Source organism: Lynx canadensis, chromosome D4, assembly GCF_007474595.2.
Source record: "Lynx canadensis isolate LIC74 chromosome D4, mLynCan4.pri.v2, whole genome shotgun sequence".
NCBI lineage: Eukaryota > Metazoa > Chordata > Mammalia > Carnivora > Felidae > Lynx > Lynx canadensis.
This window is the reverse complement of record NC_044315.2, coordinates 57798701-57826080: the sequence shown is the minus strand read 5'-3', so window position 1 is coordinate 57826080 and position 27380 is coordinate 57798701. Positions and strand designations below refer to the sequence as shown.

Here is a 27380-nt window from a genome sequence, read left to right as displayed (position 1 = left end):
AAAAATTCTCTTTTATATCTTTGATATAGTTGTCACTTTAAATAATCCAAAATGTGTTTAATTACTTAAAAATTTTTGTTTAATGTTTTATTTATTTTTGAGAGACAAAGAGAGACAGAGTGTGAGCAGGAGAGGGGCAGAGAGAGAGGGAAACACAGAATCCAAAGCAGGCTCCAGGCTCTGAGCTGTCAGCACAGAGCTGGAGGCGGGGCTCAAAGCAGGAACCGTGAGATCATGACCTGAGCTGAAGTTGAACGCTCAACCGATTGAGCCACCCAGGCACCCCATGTTTATTTACTTTTAATCGATCAAATAATCTACTCTAGACATAAAATCATGAAGATTAAGACTGAACTGACCTTCAGCACCAAAGAGACCATTTTTGTCTTTCTCAGCATTTTTTTTTTTTTTTTTTTTTTTTTTTTTTTAGTGCTCTTACCCCCATTTATATCAGAAATCATGGGGGTAATTATAGCAGAAATTATCTCACTTTCATTGAACTCACTATTTACTTATTTGCTGAGTGTCTACTATGTGCCTGGCATTATACAAGATTTTGGAAGCACAAAGATGAAGAAAACGGCTGTGGCCAACCCTAATGGAGTTTACAGTCTACCGGAAGTGCCATAGCATACACCGAGCGGTGGTTCTCAAGGTATGGTCTGGGGACCCTGGGGAAGGGAGAGGGGCCCTGAGACACTTGCCAGAGCTGTGTGTGAAGCCCAAACTATACCCCTATATTCACAATAATGTAGCCTGTTCTCGTTACTTGCAGTAGTTATGTTCTATGAGGTGGCTGGGGATACTGAATCAGTGAATACTATTGCTCCCAAGGGAAATGTAAGGTTATGTTCCTGCACATCTCTGGTCACAACGTTTTTGTCAATGGATCAATAGAAAACCTTGTTTTATGTGTGTTTATGTTTAAAGGCACCTTAACATGAGGGGATGGGAGGCTTGTGGGCCATCTCTCCCCTCCCCAACTTCTCTGGGAGGATATCTTGACATGATTTCTTTTTTTTTTTTTTTTAAGCTTTATTTATTTATTTTGAGAGAGACAGAGACAGCGTGAGTGGAGGAGGGGCAGAGAGAGAGAGAGGGAGAGAGAGGATCCCAAGCAGTTTCCACACTGCCAGCACAGAGCCCGACGCCGGGGCCAAGCCCACAATACTCTGAGATCATGACCTGAGCCAAAACCAAGAGTGGGACGCTTAACCGACTGAGCCACTCAGGCGCCCCTGGTGACATGATTTCTTAAGACCTTCTAGGTTCTGATGCGATGAGGGGCCTTCTGCCTCAGTCCCCTCAAAATAGACCTTCAGAGCATTAAACTGCTCAGCTGCAGCCCAGAATGGGCTCTTCAAAAGCGGGTGTCCTACCTCTCTACAGAAGCAGCCAGCTGGCTTCTGTATTGTCCTTTCTGGTGTGTGGGACGAAGACCAGGGGAGCTGGCCCCCCAAAAGTGGCTTGTTGTGTCTTTACCCAGTCGGGCTCATCCTCAGCCTTGTGTGTACTTGATAATCAGAGAGACCAAAGGGCAGATGTAGGAGAGTTACTCTGTTCACAGCTGAGCCATCTGACTCGCAGACCCCAGCCTGCAAGCCAGCGACGAGAACATTCTTTCAGTTTTAGCCCTCACGGCTGAGCCTTCGTGACAGAGACTGGAAAAGGAGGGAGGGGAGAGGAGGACTTTTTTTCCCCGAGAGGTTTTAGGTAAGTGAAGAGGAACAGACTGGATGTGAGGAAATAGTTGGGAATGAAGTGTGGAGATTTAACGGAAGAGTGTTGCTGAGGGTTTTGTATACCCTTAGTCATTTTTGGCAAATGTAAGAAAAAAAAAATTGAGTTATTTAAAAATCCTCTTTGGTGGCCCAGCTGGTTTCTCTGATTGCAACACTGCTTTTAAATTCAAACCATGGCTTGCTTCATAATCTGTCAATATATAATGGTTAACTAGGAATTTCTGTGCCTGGGGGTGGGAGACTCATGAGGCATGACACCCTTGAATGTCCCGATGAAATGGCAGAAGACATTTCTATTATTTTCTATATAAGTACAAATTCCTTAAGCTTTCTACGTGTGGTGAAAACAGAGTGGGCGTAATACTTCAGCAGAATTTCCCAGTGGGAATGGTCCTGCCTTTTGGGACAGGAAAATTTCTTGTTGGGCAAGAGAGTTTCTGGCATTGCCTAAAGTTCTCACCCAGTGAAAACCAAAAGCACCCACTCCCCCTTGTGACAGTGGAAAATAACACCCCTCCTCCACACACATTGTTTTAAGTTTATTTATTTATTTTGAGAGAGACAGAGAGAGGGAGAGAGTGTGTGCAAGCATGCACAGCAGGGGAGGGGCAGAGAGAGGGAGAGAGAGAATCCCAAGCAGGCTCCACACGGTCAGTGTGGAGCCCGACATGAGCCTCAATCCCATGAACCGTAAGATCATGACCTGAGCCCAAACCAAGAGTCAGATGCTTAACTGAATGAGCCCCCAGGCCCTCCCGCTCCATTTAAAAATATACCCCATTGGGGATGGAACTGCATCCCTTGAGAACGACCGTGAGTCAAGAGTAGATGAGAAAGATGAGAACTTCAGGCACTGGGTTAGGTGCTAGGAGTGCAGTGAGAACAAGACAGACATGGCCTCTTTTCATCAAAGAGCTTGAGAAATTTCATCAAAGAAATCTTTGATGAACTTCTGAGAAATTCAGCTCCAGCCTTCTTCTGCCTAACTGTGCCATATCATTTATTTCACTCCTGTAGCCTCCCCATGTTGACGGGGCAAGGGAGAAGGGGGCCCATCTTATGAGGCATTCTTGGAGACCAAATGTTTGTGTCTCCCCCAAAACTCATATGTTGAAACCGTACCCCCCCAAACGTGATGGTAGGAGATGGAACCTTTGGGAGGTAGTTCGGATTAGATGAGATCATGAGGGTGGAGCCCTCAGGGATTAGAAGAATTAGCACAGTGCTGGCTTTCACCAGAACGTAGCTATATTGGTACCCTGAGCTCAGACTTTCAGTCCCAGAATTGTGAGAAGTACATTTCTGTTGTTTACAAACCAGTAAATTATTTAACTATAGGCTAAAACTTCTTCCTGTAATTAACTATACAGTGAAGATAAAAATTTAAACTCCCGCAAAACATTTTATGTTGAGTAATTATGCTATTATAGGTCATTCATTCATTCATTCATTCATCCATCCAAGCATTCTACAAATATTTATTGAGTACTTACTGTACTTCAGGCACTGGGTTAGGTGCTAGGAGCACAGTGAGAACAAGACAGACATGGCCTCTTTTCATCAAAGAGCTTTCAGTATACAGGGACAGAAAAAACTTAAAAATTAATTAAACCAATAAAAATCCCAGTTGGGTTTCTCATGAAACTTCACAAGTTGATCCTAAAATTTATATGGAAAAGCAAAAAAGAGAGGAAAAAGAATAGTCGAGTGTATCATAATACTAAAATAATTAAATAGTAAAGACTATATATCTGAATTTTATAAATCTATAATAGGTTTAAGTGAAGACTGGAAATCCTATTTGAATTGTGCTTTTTTGAATGTTACATTGCTTTGGAAATAAAACGTGATTTCGTGACTACAATAGTTATTGACATATGTATACATAACTATCAAGTGTATAGAATATAGTTTAGATTTCTTTTTTACATACATGGGATCATACTATTCATATAGTTTTGATGTTCCTTTTTCTTTTCTTTCCTTATCTTTTCTTTCCTTTTCTTTTCAAGTAGGCTCCATGCCCGGTATGGAACCTAATTTCGGGCTTGAACTCATGACCCTGAGATAAAGACCTGAGCTGAGATCGAAAGTCTAATGCTTATCCGACTGAGCTACCCAGGCATCCCTGATACTCCTTTTTCATTTAACAGTGTGTCCTAGAAGTGTTCCACGTGTGTTCCTTTTTTTTTTTTCAGATTAATTCATTTATTTTTTAATTTACATCCAAGTTAGCATGTAGTGCAACAATGATTTCAGGAGTAGATTCCCTAATGCCCCTTACCCATTTAGTCCATCCCCCCTCCCACACCCCTCCAGTAACCCTCTGTTTGTTCTCCATATTTAAGAGTCTCTTATGTTTTGTTCCCCTCTCTGTTTTTATATTATTTTTGCTTCCCTTCCCTTATGTTCATCTGTTTTGTCTCTTAAAGTCCTCATGAGTGAAGTCATATGATATTTGTCTTTCTCTGATTGACTAATTTCGTTTAGCATGATACCCTCTAGTTCCATCCACATAGTCGCAAACGGCAAGATTTCATTCTTTATGATTGCCAAGCAATACTCCATATATATATATATATATATATATTTTCCATGATATATATATATCACATCTTCTTTATCCATTCATCCATGATGGGCATTTGGGCTCTTTCCATACTTTGGCTATTGTTGATAGCGCTGCTATAAACATTGGGGTGCATGTATCCCTTCGAAATAGCACACCTGTATCCCTTGGATAAATACCTAGTAGTTCAATTGTTGGGTTGTAGGGAAGTTCTATTTTTAATTTTTTGAGGAACCTCCATATTGTTTTCCAGAGTGGCTGCATTCCCATCAGCAATGCAAAAGAGCTCCTCTTTCTCCTCATCCTCGCCAACATCTATTGTTGCCTGAGTTGTTAATGTTAGCCATTCTGACAGGTGTGAGGTGGTATCTCAATGTGGTTGTGATTTGTATTTCCCTGATGATGAGTGATGTTGAGCATTTTTTCATGTGTTGGTTGGCCATCTGGATGTCTTCTTTGGAGAAGTGTCTATTCATGTCTTTTGCCCATTTCTTCACTGGATTATTCATTTTTTAAAAATGTTTATTTATTTTTGAGACAGAGAGAGACAGAGCATGAACGGGGGAGGGTCAGAGAGAGAGGGAGACAAGAGGCAGAAGCAGGCTCCAGGCTCTGAGCTGTCAGCACAGAGCCCGACGCAGGGCTTGAACTCACAGACCGCAAGATCATGACCTGAGCCGAAGTTGGACATTCAACCGACTGAGCCACCCAGGCGCCCCTGGATTATTCATTTTTTGGGTGTTGAGTTTGATAAGTTCTTTATAGATTTTGGATACTAACCCTTTATCTGATATGTCATTTGCAAATATCTTCTCCCATTCTGTCTGTTGCCTTTTAGTTTTGCTGATTGTTTCCTTCACTGTGCAGACATATGTGTTCCTTTTAACAATTACATGGTATTTTATAGTATGGATATTCTACATTTATTTACCTAGTCTCTTATTAGAGTTATTTAGGGTATCTCCAGTTTATTTAAAAGGTACAATGATCATGATTGTACAAGTATCTTTGTATGCATTTGCAGGTACATAGGTGTAATAGATGAGTAGAAGTGGCAGTGATTAATCAAATAGTATATATATTAAACTTAAAAATAACACTAGATGATGAGGTGCTTAGGTAGCTCAGCTGGCTAATTGATGGACTTTTGGTTTCAGCTCAGGTCAAGATCTCATGGTTGGTGAGTTCGATCCCCTCGTCGTGCTCCACGATGACAGCAAGGAGCCTGCTTGGAATTCTCTCTCTCCTCTCTCTGCCCCTCCCCTGCTCAAGCATGCACGCATGCGCTCTCTCTCTCTTTCTCAAAATAAATAAATGAACTTAAAAAAAAAACGGATAGATATTGCCAAATTGTTCCCCAGGAAGGATGCAACCATATATACTCTTATCAGCAGAGAATGAAAGTTCTTGTTCTGCCAACATCATTGCCATCATTATATATTATCAAATCATTTTATTTCATTTTATTTTTTATTTTAGAGCACACGAGTAGAGAAGAGGGGCAGAAGGAGAGAGAAAGAATCTTATGCAGGCTCCATGCTCAGCCCAGAGCCTGATGGGGTGCTCAATCCCAAGCCCTTGGAACCATGACTTGAGCTGAAATCAAGAGTTGAATGATCCACTAACTAAGCCACTTAGGTGTCCCAAATCAATTTAGCTTTGGAAGATTTGATAGGCAAAAGATAATTACTCTGTCTTTGTTTTCATTTATGTTTCCCTGAGAAGTAGTGAGGTTGAAGATCTTTTCAAGTATTTACTTGAATATTTGTGGGTTTTGTTAGTTTTTTTTTAAGTTTTTTCAATTATTTTTATTCTTTAAATTTTATTTTGGAGAGAGAGAGAGAGTATAAGCAGGGGAGAGGGGCAGAGGGAGAGAGAAGGAATCTTAAATAGGGTCAACATGAAGCCTGACTTGGGGATGGACCCCATGACCCTGGGATCACAACCTCAGACAAAATCAAGAGCTGGAAGCTTAACCGACTAAACCACTTAGGTACCCCATCAAATATTTACTGGAATATTTGTGTTTCTTCCTCTAAGAATTATCTGTGTTTCTACTCTTTTTGGTCTATTAGCCTTATTTTTAATCCTGTATTTATAGAAATTCTATATATTACAGTTAAGCATTGTCTATGGTATATGTTGCAAATATGCTTTCTAGTCATTTACTATGAGGAGTTTTGAATTTCTATTTAATAAAATCTGTTTTTGCTTATGAATACTGATTCTTTTTCATCCCATGGTTATAAAGATACTGCCCTGTGTTTTCTTTTAGTGCTTTCATAATGTAGGTCTTGAATCAGTCTGGATTTATTTCTGAGTATGGTATGGGGTAGGAATTCACTTCATTTTTTGTTCTTGTGGCTCTTTTATTGTGCCAGTACTATTTCTTTCTTTCTTTTTTTAATGTTTATTTTTGAGAGAGACAGACAGACAGTGTGAGCAGGGGAGGGGCAGAGAGAGAGGAAGATGCACAGAATCCGAAGCAGGCTCCAGGCTCTGAGCTGTCAGCACAAAGCCTGATGTGGGGCTCGAACTCATGAACCCCGAGATCATGACCTGAGCCAAAGTTGGATGCTTAACCAACTGAGCCACCCAGGTGCTCCTCTTTCTGAATACTCTTTCATTTTCCCACTATTTAGAAATTCTGCCTTTACCATGTGCTAAAATCCCATGAGTACACAGATAAATTTTTGGACTCTATACTCTTTCATTAATTTATTAGACAAATAAATTCGCACTCCAGTACTGCATTGTTATAATTACTGTGGTTTTATAGATTGTTTTCATATCTGTAAGTTCTTCACCTCATTTTTTTCTGCAAACTTTTTTTCATTATTTTTGTTGGCTGCAATGGCTTGCATTCCCACCAACAGTGCACAAGGGTTCATTTATCTCCACATCCTCGCCAACACTTGCTATTTCTTGTGTTTTTGATTTTAGCCATTCTGACAGATGTGAGATATTGGATTGTGGTTTTGACTTGCATTTCCCTGATGACGAGTGATGTTGAGCATCTTTTCATGTGTCTATTGGCCATCTGTATGTCTTTGGAAAAATGTCTACTGTTAGTGTCTCCTGCCCATTTTTAATTGGATTATTTGGATTTTTTTTTTTTGGTGTTGTGTAAGTTCTTTCTATTTATTGAATATTAACCCCTTATTGGATATAGCATTTGTAAACATTTTCTCCCATTCAGTAGGTTGCCTTTTTGTTTTATTGATAGTTTCCTTCACTGCACAAAAGCTTTCTACTTTGGTGTAGTCCCAACAGTTTAATTTTGCTTTTGTTTCCCTTGCCAAAGGAGACATATCTAGAAAAATGTTTCTATTGCCAATGTCGAAGAGATTACTCCCTATGTTTTCTTCTAGAAATTTTATGGTTTCAAGTTTCATATTTAGGTCCTTAATCCATTTTGAGTTTATTTTTGTGTGTGATATAAGAAAGTGGTAGTTTCATTCTTTTGCTTGTAGCTGTCCAGTTTTCTAGCACTATTTGTTGGAGGACTACCTTTTCCCCATTGTTTATTCTTGCCTCCTTTGTCATAGATCAATTGGCCATATAATCATGGGTTTATTTCTGGACTCTCTATTCTGGTCCATTGATTTATGTGTCTATTTTTGTGCCAATACATACTGTTGTGCTTGCTACAGCTTTGTAGTGTATCTTGAAATCTGGGATTGTGTTGCTTACAGTTCTGTTCTTTTACATGATTGCTTTAGCTATTTGGGGTCTTTTGTGGTTCCATACAAATTTTAAGATTATTTGTTCTAGTTTTGTGAACAGTGGTTATTTTGATAGGCATTGCATTAAACGTGTAGATTGCCTCGGATAATATCGACATTGCAACATTATTTGTTCTTCCAACTCGTGAGCATGGAAGGCCTTTCCATTTCTTTGCATTGTCTTGCATTTCTTTCATCAGTGTTACTATAGTTTTCAGAGTATAGGTCTTTCACCTCTTTTGTTAAGTTTATTCCTAGATATTTTTATTGTTTTTGGTTCAATTGTAAATGGGACTGTTTTCTTAATCTCACTTTCTGCTGCTTCATCATTAGTGTGTAGGAATGCAACACATTTATTTTTTTTTAATTTTTAAAAAATGTTTATTTATTTTTGAGAGAGAGAGAGTGGGGGGGGGGGGGGGGCAAAACAAGAGGGAGACACAGAATCTGAGGCAGGCTCCAGGCTCTGAGCTGTCAGCACAGAGCCCGACACGGGGCTCAAACTCACGACCCGTGAGATAGTGACCTGAGCCAAGGTCTGACGCTCAACCTACTGAGCCACCCAGGCACCCCAAATGCAACACATTTCTTACGGTGATTTTGTATCCTGCAACTTCACTGAATTCATTTACCAGTTCTAGTGGTTTTTGGTGGCATCTTCAGGATTTTCCATATATGGTATCATGTCATCTGCAAATAGTGAGAGCTTTACTTCTTCCTCACCAATTTGGATGCCTTTTATTTCTTTTTGTTGTCTGATTACTCTGACTAGGATTTTCAGTACTCTGCTGAATAAAAGTGGTAAGAGTGGATATCCTTGTCTTGTTCCTGATCTTAGGGGGAAAGTTCTGTTGTTACCCACTGAGGATGATGTTAGCTATGGGTCTTTCATACATGGCCTTTATTATGTTGAGCTATGTTCTCTCTAATCCTACTTTGTTGCGAGTTTCTCTTATGGTAGATATTGTACTTTGTCAAAGGCTTTTTCTGCATCTACTGAAATGGTTATATGGTTTTTAGTCTTCCTCTTGTTAATGTGGTGTATCACATTGGTTGATTTTTGAATATTGAACCAGCCTTGCATCCTGGGAATAAATCCCACTCGATCATGGTGAATGATTTTTTTAATGTATTATTGGATTCGGTTTGCTAATATTTTGATGAGGACTTTTGCATCTGTGTTCATCTATAGTTTTCTTTTTTTGTAGTGTCTTCGTCTGGTTTTGCTATTAAGGTAATGCCAGCCTTGTAGAATGAATTTGGGACCTTTCCTTTCTCTCTATCTTTTGGAATCGTTTGGGAAGGAAAGGTATTAACTCTTCTTTAAATGTTTGGTAGAATTCATGTCTGAAGCCATCTGGTCATGGACTTTAGTTTGTTGATAGTTTTTTGATTACTAATTCTATTTCATTGCTAATTGATCTGTTTGAATTTTTGGTGTCTTCCTGATTCAGTTTTGGGAGGTTATATGTTTCTAGGGATTTCTGCATTTCTTCTAGATTTTCCAATTTGTTGGTGTATAATTTTTCGTAATAGTCTCTCTAAAAAAGTTTTTTTTTAATAGTCTCTTATAATCTTTTGTAGTTCTGTGGTATTGGTTGTTATTTCTTCTCTTTCATTTCTGATCTTATTTGTTTGATTGGGAGTCTTTAAACCAATTTCTTTTTTTTTAATTTTTTTTTTTACATTTATTTAATTTTGAGAGACAGAGAGAGACAGAACACAAGTGGGGGAGGGGCAGAGAGAGAAGGAGACGCAGAATCCGAAGCAGGCTCCAGGCTCTGAGCTGACAGCACAGAGCCCGACGCAGGGCTCGAACTCACAAACCGTGAGATCATGACCTGAGCCGAAGTCGGAGGCTTAACCGACTGAGCCACCCAGGCGCCCTAAAACCAATTTCATTTTTGATTTGTGCTAGCTTGCGCTGGTTCAGTAAATGTGCTAGCCTATGCTAGTGTATATGCTTCCCACTGTTCATTGTTTTTAAAAAAATTTTTTTTAAATGTTTATTTTTAAAATTTTTTAAATGTTTATTATTTTTGGGAGAGACAGAGACAGAGACAGAGAGCAAGCAGGGGAGGGCCAGAGAGACAGGGAGACACAGAATTGGAAGCAGGCTCCAGGCTCTGTGCTGATGCAGGGCTCGAACTCACAGTCTGCGAGATCATGACCTGAGCTGAAGTCAGCCGCTTAACCGACTGAACCAACTAAAAATAAATGCTTATTTATTTTTGAGAGAGACAGAGTATGAGCAGGGGAAGGACAGAGAGAGAGGAAGACACAGAGTCTGAAGCAGGCTCCAGGCTCTGAGTTGTCAGCACAGAGTCTGACACGAGGCTCGAACTCACAAACCATGAGATCATGGCCTGAGCTGAAGTTGGAAGCCCAATTGGCTGAGCCACCCAGGCACCCCTGTTCATTGGTTTTAAAAACAGCGATATAAAGTATTCCAAAGTAGAATGTAAAGTTGTGTAGTAGATAAGGCTAGGCTGGTGATGTGTTCAAATGAACACACACCAATGAAATGGAAATAAGCAGATGATCAGCCTATACCCTTTGCCACCAATCTGGCTGCAAGGGACCCTGAGCACCAAAAGTGCAAGGTACATCCTTGCTAAAATGTTGCAATAATTTTCTATTCTACCTAGCTTAAATAAAATGTAACAGTACTGATTTTTCCTTCAATCTCATGAAACTAAGGATTCTAAATCTGTTGAGGTCTCTGACTATTAAAAACCTTGAAACCTTCCTTGAATTTTAGTTTAATGTCTCAATTAAATTTTTAAATTATTTTAGTTTTAATTTAATTTTAGTTTAAGTTCTTTGCTTTATTCCTTTGCTCAAGTAGTACATCAGTTGGGATTCTGATAGATTTTTGTTTCTACCTTCAATAAACTCAGAAGAAAATACTTTTTCTAGTGGAACCTAGAATCAAATGGTAGAAACAGAGAAGTAACAGACACTGACTGTTCTCATACTTTCAAGCTACTGTCCAGGAATACAGGAAGAATTTAGAATCTTTTTTTTTTTTTTTTGGTCTTCCTTTTCAGAGAGGCGGGGCTCAAGATTTAGTCTGGAGTTCAGATGCCTATTAATGACTGCTCTGTGGCAGCTAAGCCAAGAGAACAAACAGCTGCCTGTTCATTAATTTGAACAACACCAGGTCCAGAGCTTGTGCTACAAAGCTTTTTGCTCCGGGATGGAAATCAATGTGTATCCTCACTGGAAGTTATGTTTTCAAGGACCTCATGTAAGTAATTTGGCAATTCGGTAGAGCTTCATCATGAAAATTGCAGTCAGAAAAAATGAGGACATTACAAGGAAGAAGAGGAAAGCTTTGGTTTTAAGTCTGTCCCAGCCATCTTTTTTTTTTTTTTTTTTCTAACGTCTTCTTTTTACTGCTAACTCAGGTTAGTCATTCTGTGGTTCCTATTTATTTCTCAGTTACTGTGCTGAAATCCCCAGTCTCCTTAGCATTTCTAAACTGAGCTGAAAATGAACTCTTTCCCTCAGATTCCTAATGTCTTCATCAGATAAAGTGGGTTTGCTTTTACTTTATGAAACTCTGCTTCATAAATGCAGTTTATTCCCCAAAGTGTGATGTTTGTTGCAACTATTTTTACTTTCTCCTTTGTTTTTGGTACATGATGCATAGAGGGCCCCAGCTGATACTCCTTTCTCTCCCAATTATTTAACTATTGACTAACCACATGGGGGAGAAGAGTGTGTTTACTCTGAGTTAATTAGTATCCAATGATAATGGAAATTACCATGTTTATCAAAATATATCTATGTCATATACTGTAGTATATTATAATGTAACTTATTTAACTTCAATTTTTTATGAAGGTGTATGGAAATCCAGATGTTTTAGGAATTATCACATTTCAATTTGGTGATTAAACAACAACAACAAAATATATATAGTTTGTTTTTAAGATCACATAGGGGCACCTGGATGATTGAGTCTGTAAAGCATGAGATTCTTGGTCTCAGGGCTGGGAATTCAAGCTCCACATTGGGTATAGAGATTACTTAAAAGAATAAAATATTAAAAAAAATAAAGATCATCTACAGTTAAGGAATGGTTTATGAGCAGTTTTCAATCAAATAACATCATTCTTGCAATTATTGTCAACACAGTCGACTTTCAGCTATGTATCATTAATGCCTAATTTCAGTTTGCCTTCCTCACTGAGAATTTATTATCTTTATTTTTTTGTAGCAGTTGCACTTAGGTTTAGGCTCAAGGTCAGATTTTCTGAGTTCTGAGTTGGAACTTCTTAGGTTTTTTTTTCCCCCTGTCATGTCTTCAATGAAATCTAAGAAATGGTTGTCTTTAGTTACAAAGGTAATGGTTGTTCTGACTCCCATTTTTCATGGGACTGATTTTTTTTTGATGCACCTTGAAATTACCATTTCACCCATCTGCCTAATGTCTGGTGGTTCTACAACCACATCAACTCTGAAATGCTGTATGTAGTTTCTAAGCTCCCTTTCAAGATACTCTTCCCCTTAATACTACACCCATATTTTCCAGTATTCCTCAACAAAACTTCTCTCCTGTCACGCTAGTCTCCTCTACATATTATTGTCCCTCCCTTATTATGTTCAACCACACCATGTTCTCTTCTCGAAAGATGCCTGTCTAAAATGTAAAATTAATAGGATTTCATGACAGAGTGAATTTGAGAGCTAATGGGGCAGGAGTCGAAGAAGCCTCCCAGTTACTGGGTGGAAGATGATACCCTTCACGGAGAATTAGAGTAGAGAAAGCCCAAGTTTATGGAGGAGAAGAGAATTTCTTTTGGGCAAGTGGATTTGAAGTGCCGGTGGAACACAGCCAAACGCAGATGTCCTGAAAGGAGTTGGTTATTTGGGTTTGGACTGAGAAGACCGGGCTGGAGGTTCAGATTTAGCAAAAACTTAAAATGCTAGTTTGTGAGGCCATGTAGATGGATGAGGTCACCTTAGGTGTATAGGGAAGTGAGATGAATGTAAGCTAAGAAGGGAATTCCAAGGGCTTTGGGGGTTAGCGGTTTGAGGAAGGATAGCAGCCAGAGAGGTTGCGGGTGGGCAGGAAATCAGGTGTCATGGAAGCCTGGGAAGTACAAAGTTGGAAGAATGAGGCAGTGACAAGTGTAAAGAAGGGGTTAAGAGAAGAGCCGCCGAGGGCAGAAAAGACTAAGGGCCCGGGCAATCGGAAAAAATGAGTGGGGAAAGAGGGAACTGGCCAGGAAAACACCACTGAATGTTTGACATAGCACACAACACACTGAAGTCTCTGGGTCTCCACAGAGTTTTATACCCTGATAATGTCTAAGAGTCTAATCATCTAGGACTTAGAAAACTGTTATATGTAGAATATTAGAAAAAGCGTGCTGAACCGGCCAGGAGTAAAAGTATAACAAACTGGGCTGGGCATCAGGGGCATTAAAAACGTCTGGCGAAACAGGTAGAACAAGAAATGTAGTTGGGTGCCTTGGGCTAAGAGTGTGCCGGGTGGTGTATTTCAAAATAGATTTGAATTTTGTTGGATGAATTATGCGTATCACAATAGGAATCTCCGACCCATATCATTCTCCAGGTCCCCAATCAAAGGAAAATGCCCTTTAAGCACTGTAAATTCAACATATCCAAATCAGAGATCCTATCTTATCACCGCCTCCAGCCCATCCCAGAACCTGTTCCTTCTCTGTTTCAGACAGCTCTGCTGGCCACCCAGCTGCTTGAAATAGAAACCTCAGTCGTTCTCCTACATCATCAGGCCTCCCATCTCATCTCTGCCATCAAGTTCGGTCCGTGCTTTCTCCACATTCTTTTGATTCCATCCTCTTAATTCCCACACCACCACCTTAATTCGGGTCCTGAAATAGGATTCCTGACTGGTCTGCCTTCTTCTAGTCCTTCCCCCTCTTCCCGACCCATCTTCCACAATTGTAATTAAGCAAATCTGTTCATGTCACTCCCTGATTTACAAAACCTGCCCGTTCTAGCGAGGAGAAAGAAAGTCTGACCTCCTCAGCAAGACATCCTACAAGGCCCTCACTGACCTGGCTTTACCCCATATCTTAGCTGCATCTCGTTGCTTTCTGCCTCCACATCCAGCGTATAATACCATTAAGTTTCCCCTGTTCTTCAACTCACCATGCTTTTTTACACTGAATCCCCTGTAAAGTCCGAGCATTGGTGCTGTACTAGTAAGATCATAAGCTTGGGTGCTGGAGGAGGGGAGATGGGGAAGTGGAATCCAAGTGACATGGACTAGCCATAGAGAAAGGAACAGGGACTTTTTTTTTTTAAGATTTTATTTCTTTCAAGTAATCGTTACACCCAACATAGGGCTCAAACTTACAACTCTGAGATCAAGAGTCACATGCTGTACCGACTGAGCCAGCCAGCTGACTGGCAATGACTCTTTGATAAGAGATAGGATCCCCCCATTTCACTCAATGCTTATTAGATTGCATTTCTTTTTTAAAATGTTTATTTCTTTATTTTGTGAGAGGGAGAAAGAGTGCATGTATGGGTGCACCCACGAGTGGAGGAGGGGCAGAGAGAGAGGGAGAGAGAATCCCAAGAAGGCTTCATGTCATCACTGCACAGCCTGATGACTGTGAGATCATGACCTGAGCCTAAATCAAGAGTTGGACACCTAACTGACTGAGCCACCCAGGCGCCCCAGACTGGATTTCTTTTAAAAGTTTTTTTTTTTTTTAATGTTTATGTATTTTTGAAGGAGAGAGAGAAATAGCGCAAGGTGGGGAGGGGCAGAGAGAGAGAGAGACCCACAGAATCTGAAGCAGGCTCCAGGCTCCCAGCTGTAAGCACAGAGCCCAATGTGGGGCTTGAACTCATGAACCATGAGATCATGACCTGAGCTGAAGTCGGAAGCTCACCCAGGCACCCCCCAGATTGCATTTCTTACATAATTCATGGTTCAAGGAACTATCAGGGAGACAAATATACCCAACAGAACAAACTTCAAGGAATTTCTGATCTGATGAGAAAAATAGGACATAGAGAATGAGTAACTAAAGTGACCGATTTTCTTAGGTTCCTTATAAAAGATCAGATCCATTATTTTACAGTCATAAATATATACATTCAAAGATACCAGGTAATTAAGTGTGAAATGAATAATCAAGACAAATGCTACAGGCATTTAGAAGAAGAAGAGATTGTTTTGGGATAGGGTGTTCCGATTAGGTTTTAAAACAGAGATAGGACCTGAAGCATGAGTAGGCATGTAAGTAGCAGGAGGGATGATGGCCTTCTCATTGTGGGCAATGACACAAAGTGAGGCAGAGAAGGATCTGTTCAGGACAAAAGGATTTGGGTAGGACAAAATGTGGGTGACAGGAAGAGGTCAGGGTGTGATTCTGGGGGACCTTCAAAGCCAAAGTTGATGTCTTAGGCATACCTTGCCTAGCAGGGAATGAGGAGCCACTGAAGTTTTTCTTAAGCAAAGAAATGACTTCATGAAAGCAGTCCTTTAAGGGGGGATTGACCAGGTGATAATGTGCAGGACAGATTACAAAGCAAGGGAACACAGGCTGGGTGAGCAGGTAGAGGCACAGTAATTTAGGTCTAAGATGCCATGTTTTCCTAATTCCAAGACACTATTGACATACAGAGTTTGTAATAAAAATAATTCTACATGAAATGCACACATTGATTATAAGATAAATCTTGATTTTAGGTATGAAACATAAAAATGTAGGCAATTTGGAATTAAGGAAATAAGGGCACCTTAGGTGGCTCAGTCAGTTAAGCATCAGACTCTTAATTTCTGCTCAGGTCGTGATCTCACAGATCATGGGATCAGGCCCCATGTTGGGCTCTGTGCTGGGCGTGAAGCCTGCTTGGGATTCTCTCTCTCCCTCTCTCTCTTGGCCCTTCCCCTGCTCTCTCTCTCTCTCAAAAAAGAAAAAAGAATTAAGGAAATAACAGGATGAACTAAGATAGTGATAGTAGGAATAGGAAGGAAAGAGTAGCTGCAAAAAAAAAGGGGGGGGGGTGCCTGGGTGTCTCAGTTGGTTAAGCATCTGACTCTTGATCTTGGTTCAGGTCATGATCTCACAGTTCGTAAGATTGAGCTCCATGTGGGCTCTACGCAGACAACATGGAACCTGTTTGAGATTCTCTCTCTCTCTCTCTCTCTCTCTCTCTCTCTCTTCCTCTGCCTTCCCCCCCACCCCACACACACAAACACCCATGCTTGCTGTCTCTCTCTCTCTCTCTCTCTCTCTCTCAAGATAAATAAATAAACTTTAAAAAACAAATCCAAAACCATTTTGAAGAAGTTGAGACACTGGATGTTAAAAGTCAGAGAGAAGATTACAATGACACTGTGCTTTTGAGTCTGAATGCAAGTGGCAAGTTGGTACCATTAAAAGACATGGGGAAGTCAAGAGGAAAAATAATGAACCAAATTTTATATATTGAGTTTGAGGTAAGGAAATATCTAACAGGCAATTGGGACACGGGCCTAGAACTAGGAAGAAAGGTCAGGCTAGAGTGTGCATCCACGGAATTATCTACACAGAAGTCAAAATGGAAGACTTGAAAGTGAATAAAACTGAAGGATGGAGTATGTAGAGGACAGGGGGCAGAGGTGTAATCCTTAGGAAATACCCACATTTGGAGACAGGAAGCAGGGCAGGGAAGAAACACAGAATGATATGAAAGGTTGGATTGGATTCGTTCCAGGGTAGGGGCATGAAAGTCATGAGAAGGGAAAGGTTGAGGCTTTATGTTCATGCTTAGGATTTATAGACGTTAATTATGTGCACTTGGATGTGTCTCAAGCATTCACACAAGTATGAAGAAGCCCACTTCAGTCCAGCGGAATGTCCATGTGGGACCCACCTTCATCCTTAGCTGTAGGCTCACTACCAGGTGGGGGCTATTCCTCAGCTCCAGGGGGTTTGGACCAGTATCTTGGCTGGTTCCTCAGCCTATGCTGAGAAATCATGAAGTTTCCCCAAAGGCTTGTTGCTGGTATTGAGTGCTGTTGATTTTAGCCAGCTCCTTTTAGGTCCAAAAGAATATCCTTCTCTCAGAACTCTTTAATAAGCAGGTATTTTAGAACATAATTTTGTTGATCTAACTTTTTATAACGGAGCCAAAGTTAAAGACAAACTAGTTTTTAACACTTTTCCAGTTCTTCTGGAAGAGCTGTGCAAATTAAACTTTGTGAACTCCGATTGGTCAGGGATGGCTGAGCTGTCTCTGGCTTACCACATTCCCTGAGCAGACAAATAAAATTATTTACTGGTTTGAAATATGATCCTTTCATAGCTCATAAAGAAAGGTACATTTAGGGCACCTGAGTGGCTCAGTCGGTTGAGCATCCGACTTTGGCTCAGGTCATGATCTCACAGTTTGTGAGTTTGAGCCCCAAACCAGGCTCTCTGCTATCAGCGCAGAACCCCGCTTCGGATCCTCTGTCCCCTCTCTCTCTGCCCCTCCCCTCCTCGTGCACTCTCTCTGTCTCTACTCTCCCTCTCTCAAAAATAAGTATTAAAAAAAAATGAAGATAGACTTAAAGATCCCAAAAAAGGGCAACATTTCACAAAAGCAAACACATGGTCATTGCATTTATTTGTACTTTTCTTCCATAATTGGGAAAACTGGCCCAGGGATGGCTCACAACCACAGGTGCTCTAAAAAGCTGATTGGCTGACATAATACACTGATTAGCCATTGGGGATATGAATAGTGATTAAATGGTCCTGAAATATGAATTTCAAAAGGCTTCTCTTCTTGTTATGAATACCTTAATCAGTACCTTTGTAAGCATATCTTTCCAGCTCATGCTCTTGCAAACCTGAAGTTGACATACAGTTTAGGACGTTACTGAATTATTTTCAGTCAACGTAACCTTAATCCTTATGTGCTTTTCCTAAAGGGAAAAGAATTGTTTTTCCCCCTATGTAGTGTAGCCTCGTCAGAGCAGTAAGAGAAATCCTCTCTGTTCTGTGAAGGTGCCTATATGACTTGGTTAGGCTATAAACAATCTTACGCAGTGATATCTGGTTTGTAAGATGTGTTTTATCTTTTTTATATCCTCAAGAGATTCCGGCAATTAAAAGTGTTGTGCCTGAGATACAGAGTAGGGTGAGGGGAACAGTTAACGAAAGGATATTTATTAAAGGGGAAATATCCAGCGTAATATGGTGATTAGTTGCTCAATTTTTTCCATGTCTTGATTTCTTCATGACACTGGCTAAGGGCAGGAATGGCAAGTACGTGGCACCGTCCCTGCCTTCCTCCCATCCTACCCCAAAACAACATAACAGATACCAGAAGACTCTTTTCCATTGAACACAGTCTTTTCCATTTTCCACGCACTTTTCTCAGCAGCCACTACCAAATGGTCAGAGTTGGGAATTGAAGTGATGGGGTTGGGGATTCTTCCCGGTTTACGATTTTGACGTGAGTATCTTCTGATTGCAAGGAAACAGGGCACCTTAAGAAAAAGAGGATTTATTTTAAGGACACACATGGATTGAAGTTGTTCAGGATCCAAGGCAAGTCAGGGACTGGATTCTCTCCCTATGGCCCACCTGTCCTACCTTTTATAACATATCTGCTGTGACTATGATTTGTGCCTCATTTTCCAATCCACTACAAACTGGCCAATCCTCCCAGTATTCCACAGTCTAAATGCTTCCAAGAGCTAGTATAGCATGCTTAATCAGTACCCTAGCGTCTATTAGTAAGCATAGCCTTGGTGCTAGGTCTTTTCATAGGCCATGGACAGGCAGTCCTTGGGTACACAGCCCATAGACACTGGCAATGTTTTATTTCTTTATTTTAGTGGTAGTTATCCAGGTATACTCACTTTATGAAAATTCAGAATTCAACACATACTTATTATGTGCAAGTTTCCTTGTTATATTTCAATAAAAAGTTGATCTTTTTTAAAAAAGGGCCAAACCAATCTCATTTTCTTTTTTGAAGGCTTTGTAAAACTTGAGTGGCAGAAGACTGTCATAGACATTGTATATCTTGATTTTAAAGGAGATATCTTTAAAAGTCTCTTAAGACATTTATGTATGCAATTCAGAGAGATGTGGCTGGATAATAGTAGAGTTATGTGAATTCTTTTTTTTTTTTAAGTTTATTTATTTAAGAGAGAGAGAGAAAGGGAGAACATGGGAGGGGCAGAGAGAGAGGGACTGATAGAGAATACCAAGCAGTTTCCACACTGTCAGCGCAGAGCCCTATGCAGGGCTCAAACTCACGAACCATGAGACCATGACCTGAACTGAAATCAAGAGTCAGATGCTTCACCGACTGAGCCACCCAGGTACCCCAAGAGTTATGTAATTCTTAACTAGCAGAACAGCATACCCAAAGATTGATGAGCAAGTTCAACCTGGAGATAGGTTTCTATCATAAGAAGGACTGTGTTTAGTATAAAGAGAAAATATAGGGTAGTGGCTAAACATGTGGGATCAAGGCCTGGGTTCTCCTGTATAACAACTGTGTGACCATAGGCAACTTTCCCTTTTGTGGTTTCCCCCTATCTATAAAATGGGGGCGATGAAATCTACAATTTTGTTGTTAGGAGTACTGAGGGAATGTAAATAAAGTCTTTAGAATAGTAGAGTACTAACACATGGGCAGAATTTATAGAGAAGCAGAGTACTTTTTTAATTAAACCACCAAATAAAAGAGGAAAATAAGTCCCTATTAGAAGAAATGTTCCCAAAGTCAGATGAACGTCTGTTGGGGATGATTTAGAGAGGTCTCCTCCTTCAATGAAAAGGGTGGGTTAGATAATCTTTTAATATTAAGGATACTTGTGGTGCCTGGGTGGCTCAGTTGGTTAAACATCTCTGACTCTTGACTTGGGCTCAGGTCATGATCCCAGGGTTGTGGGATCCAGCCCCACTATCGGGCTCTATGCTGGGTGTGGAGCCTGCTTAAGATTCTCTCTCTCTCTCTCTCTCTCTCTCTCTCTCTCTTTCTCTCTCCCTCCCTCTGTCCCTACCCCGCTCAAGGTCACTCACTCTCTTTATCTCAAAGGAAAAAAGATTTAGGATTCTCTGATAACCTAATTATGCCATAAATGCTTAAAGTTATTCTGTTTATGGAGTAATCTATAGAAAAATATGATTTTATTGTATTATAAAGCCATAAAAGTACTTTTTTATAGCTTGTAGAGCCCTCAGATTAAAGCCAAAGGAAGCCAAACCAAGCATACAGAATGTAATGACTTGGGAAGATTTTTGATATGTTAATTCACTCTGTTAAATAGCAAAGTAACAGAGATCCAGAATTATAATATTACCTATAGAAATGTGATCTCAAAAAGCCAGAGGGAAATGCTCCTACAGCTCCTTGCTACAACTACATCTTAAGAGAATATAGGGGAAAATTCTAAAAAGAGGGCCATTTCATTCATTTCATTTCCATTTCAAGGTGAAATGATTCCATGAACACAGAACTACTAGACTGTCTATGGAAATATACAGTTCTCAATATTGGTCAAGCAAACATAAAATCTACAAGTGGCTTAATAAGGCACAAATTCTCAAAATTGTATTATCTTTACAAAATGTATTTATATTTCTAGTTACATTTTTTCCTAGCTATCATCTTTTTTTTAATGTTTATTTATTTTTGAGATACACACACACACACACACACACACACACACACATACACACACAGATTTCGAGTAGGGTAGGGGCAGAGAGAGAGGGAGACACAGACTCTGAAGCAGGCTCCAGGCTCTCGGCTGTAAGTGCAGAGCCTGAGGTGGGGCTTGAACTCATGAACCACGAGATCATGACTTGAGCCGAAGCCGGACACTTAACCAACTGAGCCACCCAGGTGCCCCTGCATTAAGTATTTTAAAAAAAACATTGTACTTGGGGGTACTTCGTAGCTCAGTTAAACATTGACTCTTGATTTCAGCTCAGGTCAAGATCTCACAGTTTGTGCATTCAAGCCCTGCATGGGGCTCTGTGCTGACAGTGCGGAGCCTGCTTGGAATTCTCCGCCTCCTTCTCTCTCTGCCCCTCCCCTGCTCTCTCTCTCTCTCTCTCAAAATAAATAAACATTTAAAAATTATATTGTATTTATACATAGAAAAAAGTGCAGATATCTTAAGTGTACAGTTTGAGTTCTAATAAACTAAACACACCCATGTAATAAGCACCAGATTTTTAAAAACTGAACATTTACATTGTTTTTTAAAAATAATTTTTTGTAACTTTCAAAAGAAAAAAATTAGTGTTCTTTTCTGGATATTTGCTGCTGTGGCGTGTAACTTTATTTATTTTTAAATGTTTTATTTTTAAGTAATCTTTACACCCAACATGGGGTGAACTCACAAACCCGAGATCAAGAGTCACATGCTCCACCAGCTGAGCCAGCCAGGTGCCCCTGGCATGTAACTTTAAAAGCAATATGCCCATCTTGAACATCTCCTGGGAGTTTCAATAGCACTTGTGGTAGGCAACATAGTAGTTTCCCAAAGACAGCCATGATCATCTAGCCATGATCCCTAGAATTTGTGAATGTTTCCTAATACAGCAAAAGAGATTTTGCAGATGTGATTAAGGATTTTGAGATGGGAAGATTATCCTGGACTATTTAAGTGGGCACAATGTAATCACAAGAGTCTTTTTAAGTGAAAGAGGAGGAGAATCCAAGGAGATGTGACAAGGAAAGCAGAGGTCAGAGGGCCACAAATCAAGGAATTCAGCCTGTAGAAGCTGGAAAAGGCCAGGAAACGTTGTTACTTGCTCCCTAGGGAAGGTAGACCCACTGAAAGTTTTTGTTTTTTCCTAATTATTTTATTTTTGAGAGAAACAGAGACAGCATGAGCTGGGGGCTAGAGTGGGGGCGCAGACACAGAGAGAGAAAATCCCAAGCAGGTTCCGTGCCGTCAGCACAGAGCCCGACATGGGGCTCAAACTCACAAAACTATGAGATCATGAGCTGAGCCAAAACCAAGAGTCAGCTGCTTAACTGACTGAGCCACCAGGTACCCCCCACTGATACCCTTAAAAAAAATTGACATATATATTATATTTTATATATATATTACATTAGTTTCAAGGGTACACCATAAACATTTGGTATATGTATATACTGTGAAGTGATCACCACAATGTCTAGCTAACATCCATCCTCAAACATAGTTATAATTTTTTTCTTATGATGATACCAACATTGCTACTTTGATTTTAGCTGGGTGAAACCCATTTCAGACTCCTAACTTCCAGAACTGTCAAGATAATATATTTGTTTTTAGTCATTAAGTTTGATGTGATTTGTTATAGCAGCAATAGGAAACTAAGACACCCTCTGGTGAATCCGTGTCCAGAATCATGTATCTTACTGCTCACTTAGTAGCTTCATCTGGCTACTTCATAGGCATCTCAAACATATACCAAATTAAAGCTTCCCTTTTAACTCCCCAAACCTGGTTCCTGCCTCAGCTTTTCTCTCATCTTGGTAAATGGCACCCATCAACCAATTACTAATGCCAGATACCTGGAAGTCACCCTTGTTTCTTTTCCTTCCTTTTCTGTCATTCCCTCAGAGCCAATACCGAATTTTCAGTTCTACTTCCAAACTCAACCTCATAGCCATCCGCTTCAGTTGAGTTTCACTGCCACCATTATTTTTTTTTACAATTAATTGTATTCTCTTTAATATGAAATATGTATATATATTGCAAAATACAAAAGATATTATAAATAGGTATTCACTGGAAAAGTCCATCCCCTTGCAGCCTGTCGGTGTTACCAGTTTTTTACGCATCCTTTCAGTAATTTTTTTTTTTTTTACACTGCCACTATTCTTTAAATGCTAATCCATTCTCTCCATAGTAGCCCAAGTGATATTTTAAATTTTTTTTCAACGTTTTTATTTATTTTTGGGACAGAGAGAGACAGAGCATGAACGGGGGAGGGTCAGAGAGAGAGGGAGACACAGAATCGGAAACAGGCTCCAGGCTCCGAGCCATCAGCCCAGAGCCTGACGCGGGGCTCGAACTCCCGGACCGCGAGATCGTGACCTGGCTGAAGTCGGACGCTTAACCGACTGCGCCACCCAGGCGCCCCGCCCAAGTGATATTTTAAAAAGAAATCTGATGGCACTTCCTTACACAAATCCCCTTAAGATCTCTCCTTTTGTGTCTGATATGACCTTCTAGTAGCTCCAAGCTAGTTGCAGGGTAACTGATAGTACATTGAGTACTCTGCAAATTAGAGCTTCATTATTAATGTTTATTTATTTTTGAGAGAGAGAGAGAGAGAGAGAGAGAGAGCGAGCGAGCGAGCACAAGCAGGGGAGGGGCAGACAGAGAGGGAGACACAGAATCCAAAGCAAGCTCCAGGCTCTGAGCTGTCAGCACAGAGCCCCAATGTGGGGCTCTATCTCCCAAACTGTAACATCATGACCTGAGCTGAAATTGGACGCTTAACCAACTGAGCCACCCAGGCACCCCTAGAACTTCATCATGAATTGAAATACACGATGTGCAAAAGTTTGATTGGATTTGAAAAAAAATTTTTTAAGTGTTTATTTATATTTGAAGAGATAGTGAATGAGCAGGGGAGGGGCGGAGAAAGATTGAGACAGAATCTGAAGCAGGCTCCAGGCTTTAAGCTGTCAGCACAGAGCCCTAGCTGGGGCTTGAGCTCAGGAGCTGTGAAATCATGACCTGAACACTTAGCCAGCTGAGCCACTCAGGTGCCCCTGAAATTTGCTTTATAGCAACAACTCTGGATGGGTTGTTAGATTATTTAAATAGTTTTACCTGTGGTAAATTACTTAAGGATTGTAAAAAAATGTTTTACTGTTTTGTAACACCAACTCATTCAACGTTTGTCACTGGTGCCTTAGCAATTTGAAAAGATCACTAAAAAGTCTTTATTAGGAGCTGTGGGAGCCTTTTCCCTGACACCTTTTCTGCTGCTGCCAAGTTCCCCACCCGACGTCCCTGGGGCAGGGCTGGTGGGAAGTTTCCTAAAGAGGAGGCCTAGGCTGAGCGTCTTATAAGGATCAGCCGGTGTGTGGCTTGTTTGGGTCATCATCAACACTCCATCAGAGCCTTCTAGGAGACACGGTCCTGGAGCGACAAGGGTTTAACTCAAGAGATGGCTCTGTGGCTGACCGGCTGCACGGCAGAATTGTTTTGGTGACAGCCTATAAAATGCCCGAGGGAATACAAGGCCTAATTCCCCCTGGGTGCAAGGCCAAAACCACTACCCTGGGTGAGGACCCGGGCTCCCGAGCGTGCGTAGCGGCGCAAGAGAAGGCGTCGGGGCGGGAACAGAGCGAGACCAGCAAGACCCCGACCGCCACGACAACGGAAGGCACTCGGCGCCCCCGCACCGGCCCCCTCCAAAGACCGTTTGGCCAGGGGGTGGGGCACGGGAAGGCGCAGCCAATCACAGGGTCGCTCTCAGGTTACGTAAGGACGCGTTCGCCGATTCGGCGCTCGGGGTGGGCGTGCAGGGGAGTGCGTGGCTGGGATCTAGACCCGAGTCGTCCGCGCGGTCGGCCGACGTGCGGAAGGCGCGGGGGCGGTCTTGGGCCGGCCCGCTTGCTGGTGCTGCGTTCGGCTCTGCCCGCGAGGCGGGGCGGCGGCGGCGTGCGAGGGAGCTGCGCGCCAGCGTGTGGTGAGAGCCCCGCGTCGGCCGGGACTCGGGGGACGGGCCGGGGAGAGCATCCTTCGGACCCCCACGGCCTCTTCCCCCGGCCCCCGCCTCGTGGCCTCCGCAGCCCGGCGGCCGCCCGGTACCTCTCCGCGTCCCCAGGCCCGCACAGACCCTGGCCTCGCCCGGTCTTCGCAGGCCTACGTGCCAGGGCCCCTCCGTATTCCTGTTACGGGCTCCGTCTTGTGGCCCGCGGAGCAGACCGCTTCATTGCGGGCCCCGGGCGGGTAGCCGGAGGCCTGGCATGATTCCATCCCCCGGGCAGCGCTGCCCAGTAAGGAAAGGGGCTGTCCTGGGAGATAGTGAGGGTTCTGTTACGGGGGTGTGCAAAAGAGGGCGGAGAGCTCCTTGACAGACAAGTTGCCCTGGGGTGTAAAGGGTTGGATTAAAAGATGATTTTGGAGGTCTGCGCCCAACCCTGCCATTCTGAGTCTGGGCTTCCGTAGTAGTTTGATGCGCGTTTATTTTCCTCTCCAATCTTGAGCACACCTGTAAAATTGTTAGAGCACGAACAAGTATTCTGGGCTCCTCGGAAAGAGAGGAGTGTCGTGTAGCAGTCTAGATAATTGGCTAACCCAGCTAGAGAACCTCTGGAAGAGGCCAAACCAAACTACAGCTCGGGAATAGGCTTCAGAAATTTCAGGCCGCTTTTACATAGCTCCTTCCGTCTTAATTGTAAGTCGCATCCCCGCTGCACCGAGGGAAGAGTGGTATGTCATGTTCTCTTAATTGCTATGGAGCCTGGCAAGACCTGCCACGAAGAAGGCCCGTGGATGTTAAGGAACAGACACTAGGCAAACACTGGATGTGTAATATCCTGCGTGCTGGGTCTGATTTTTAGTTCTGGCAACAAACTGTACTTTGGGGCAGGTAAATTATTTTGTCTGTACCTCAGTGTCCCCGTCTGTAAAATGGGATTGGTGAGAGGGCTCTCAGGATGAGACGGTTAATGTAAAGCTCTAAATATAGTTAGTGCTTAGCACCTCAGAAGTACTTAGCAGATGCTTACTGTTACTGTTTCCTCTGCTCAGTGACTACTTGAGCCAAGTGCTGGTGAGTCTTTTTCCAACAGTTCAGTTGAGAGGTCCAGAGGAATATTTTTCTGGGAAGTGTTGATCATGTTGATCACGTTTTGTTAGTATGTAAAATGGTCACTCTTGAGAGAATGCAGGAAGTGGGCTTTAAGAATTGGGTTTCTCAGAGACTGCCAGTGAATTCGAGATGAAAGCATACTTCTCTGAAATTTAGCTATATTTTAGTTACAGTTCTGGAGTTAATAGGTGAAATGGGTGTAAATATCCAGCCCCTCCTGACTTTCTGAGCTTTAGGCTTGAGGGAAATGTGGACAACATACCTACTTCACAGTGTCTATTTAAAAGATTCTTAAAAAAAAAAAAAAAAAAGATTTCTTGTTTTGATAGTGACAATTTCAAGTATGCTGAAAAGGACAGAAGACAATATGACACCCTCTACCAGTCACCAAGATTTAACACATATTAATATGTTACCGTGTTTGTTTCACATCTCTGCCTATGGTATGATTTAAAAAAATAAATGTTACCTAAGCCTTTTCAGCCCCATTTTTCTTTCCCTTCTCTCCCTCTCCAGAGATAATAACTACTTTCCTGAGTTGGTGTGTAACTTTCCTGTAGAGAAATAAACAACATATAATGTTTTATACATTTAAACAGTACATTATACATTAAGACATTTACAAAAAAATGGTACCTTATGTATCTAAGATTTTAGAATTTGTTGTTTTCCTCTGATGTTCTGTTGCTGAGATTCATAAGTGTGGACAAATATAGACATAGTCCATTCTTTTTAATTGCTGTCTGGCATTCCAGAGTGTAAAGAAATGAGTTTTATCTTGTTTCCTTTACATTGCACTTTATGCAACTTAAATCATGCTGGTATAGTTTAAGTCCATTTTGCCACATTTACTCATTCTATACTGGTTACGGGGACTCTGGTCACAGTTCTCAGTATAAAAATGTATCTTTGGGTATGACCTCTTATGCAGAATAAATGATAATGTATACTGGGCTGAAAAAAAATGTATTTTGTTTCTGGTGCTCCTATTTGGGAAAGTGAACTAGTTAAGATCTATTATGTGGCCTGGTGTCAGGTATTAGATTTAAGTTTCCAAAAATCAGAGACTAGGTCTTTCTCAGCTCTGTGTCTGTCTCAGCTCTCTTCATAGTTCTCTGCACATAAATGTTTGTGACATTGATTATTTTTACTTTTGGCGTTCTCATACCCTTCATATATTTGAAGAGTTGATGGTGCGATTTTCAAAACTTTTTGCACCTTTAGGTTTAATATTTCCAGTGCCTTTTAAGTTTTCCAATTTCCCCATTCAATTCAGAAACAAAATTAAAAGCATTTTATTTTTTTAAATTAAAAAAATGTTTTTATTTATTTTTGAGACAGAGAGAAACAGAACATGAGCAGGGGAGGGGCAGAGAGAGAGGGAGACATAGAATCCGAAACAGGCTCCAGGCTCTGAGCTGTCAGCACAGAGCCTGATGTGGGGCTCAAACTCACAGACCGTGAGATCATGACCTGAGCTGAAGTCGGATGCTCAACCGACTGAGCCACCCAGATGCCCCCAAATTAAAAGCATTTTAAAAAGCAAGGTATGAATATCAGT

The 27380-nt window shown here is 41.3% G+C and overlaps 1 protein-coding gene across 7 annotated transcripts in view; it reads left to right on the top strand.

Annotated features, from left to right (window-relative positions):
• Nucleotides 1-451: 451 nt before the first annotated feature.
• Nucleotides 452-27380, top strand: part of GNE (glucosamine (UDP-N-acetyl)-2-epimerase/N-acetylmannosamine kinase) — a 65973-nt gene continuing 39044 nt past the window's right edge. The window contains exon 1 of one of the 7 annotated variants that reach the window (XM_030292795.1): nucleotides 452-655. In XM_030292795.1, the coding sequence (XP_030148655.1) occupies nucleotides 599-655 (57 nt within the window). In that variant the 5' untranslated portion in view covers nucleotides 452-598. Of the gene's footprint in view, nucleotides 656-11128; nucleotides 11287-24594; nucleotides 24692-24736; nucleotides 25002-25022; nucleotides 26263-27380 lie in introns of those variants that run through there. The other 6 variants (XM_030292793.1, XM_030292794.2, XM_030292799.1 and 3 more) reach the window with 6 other exon arrangements.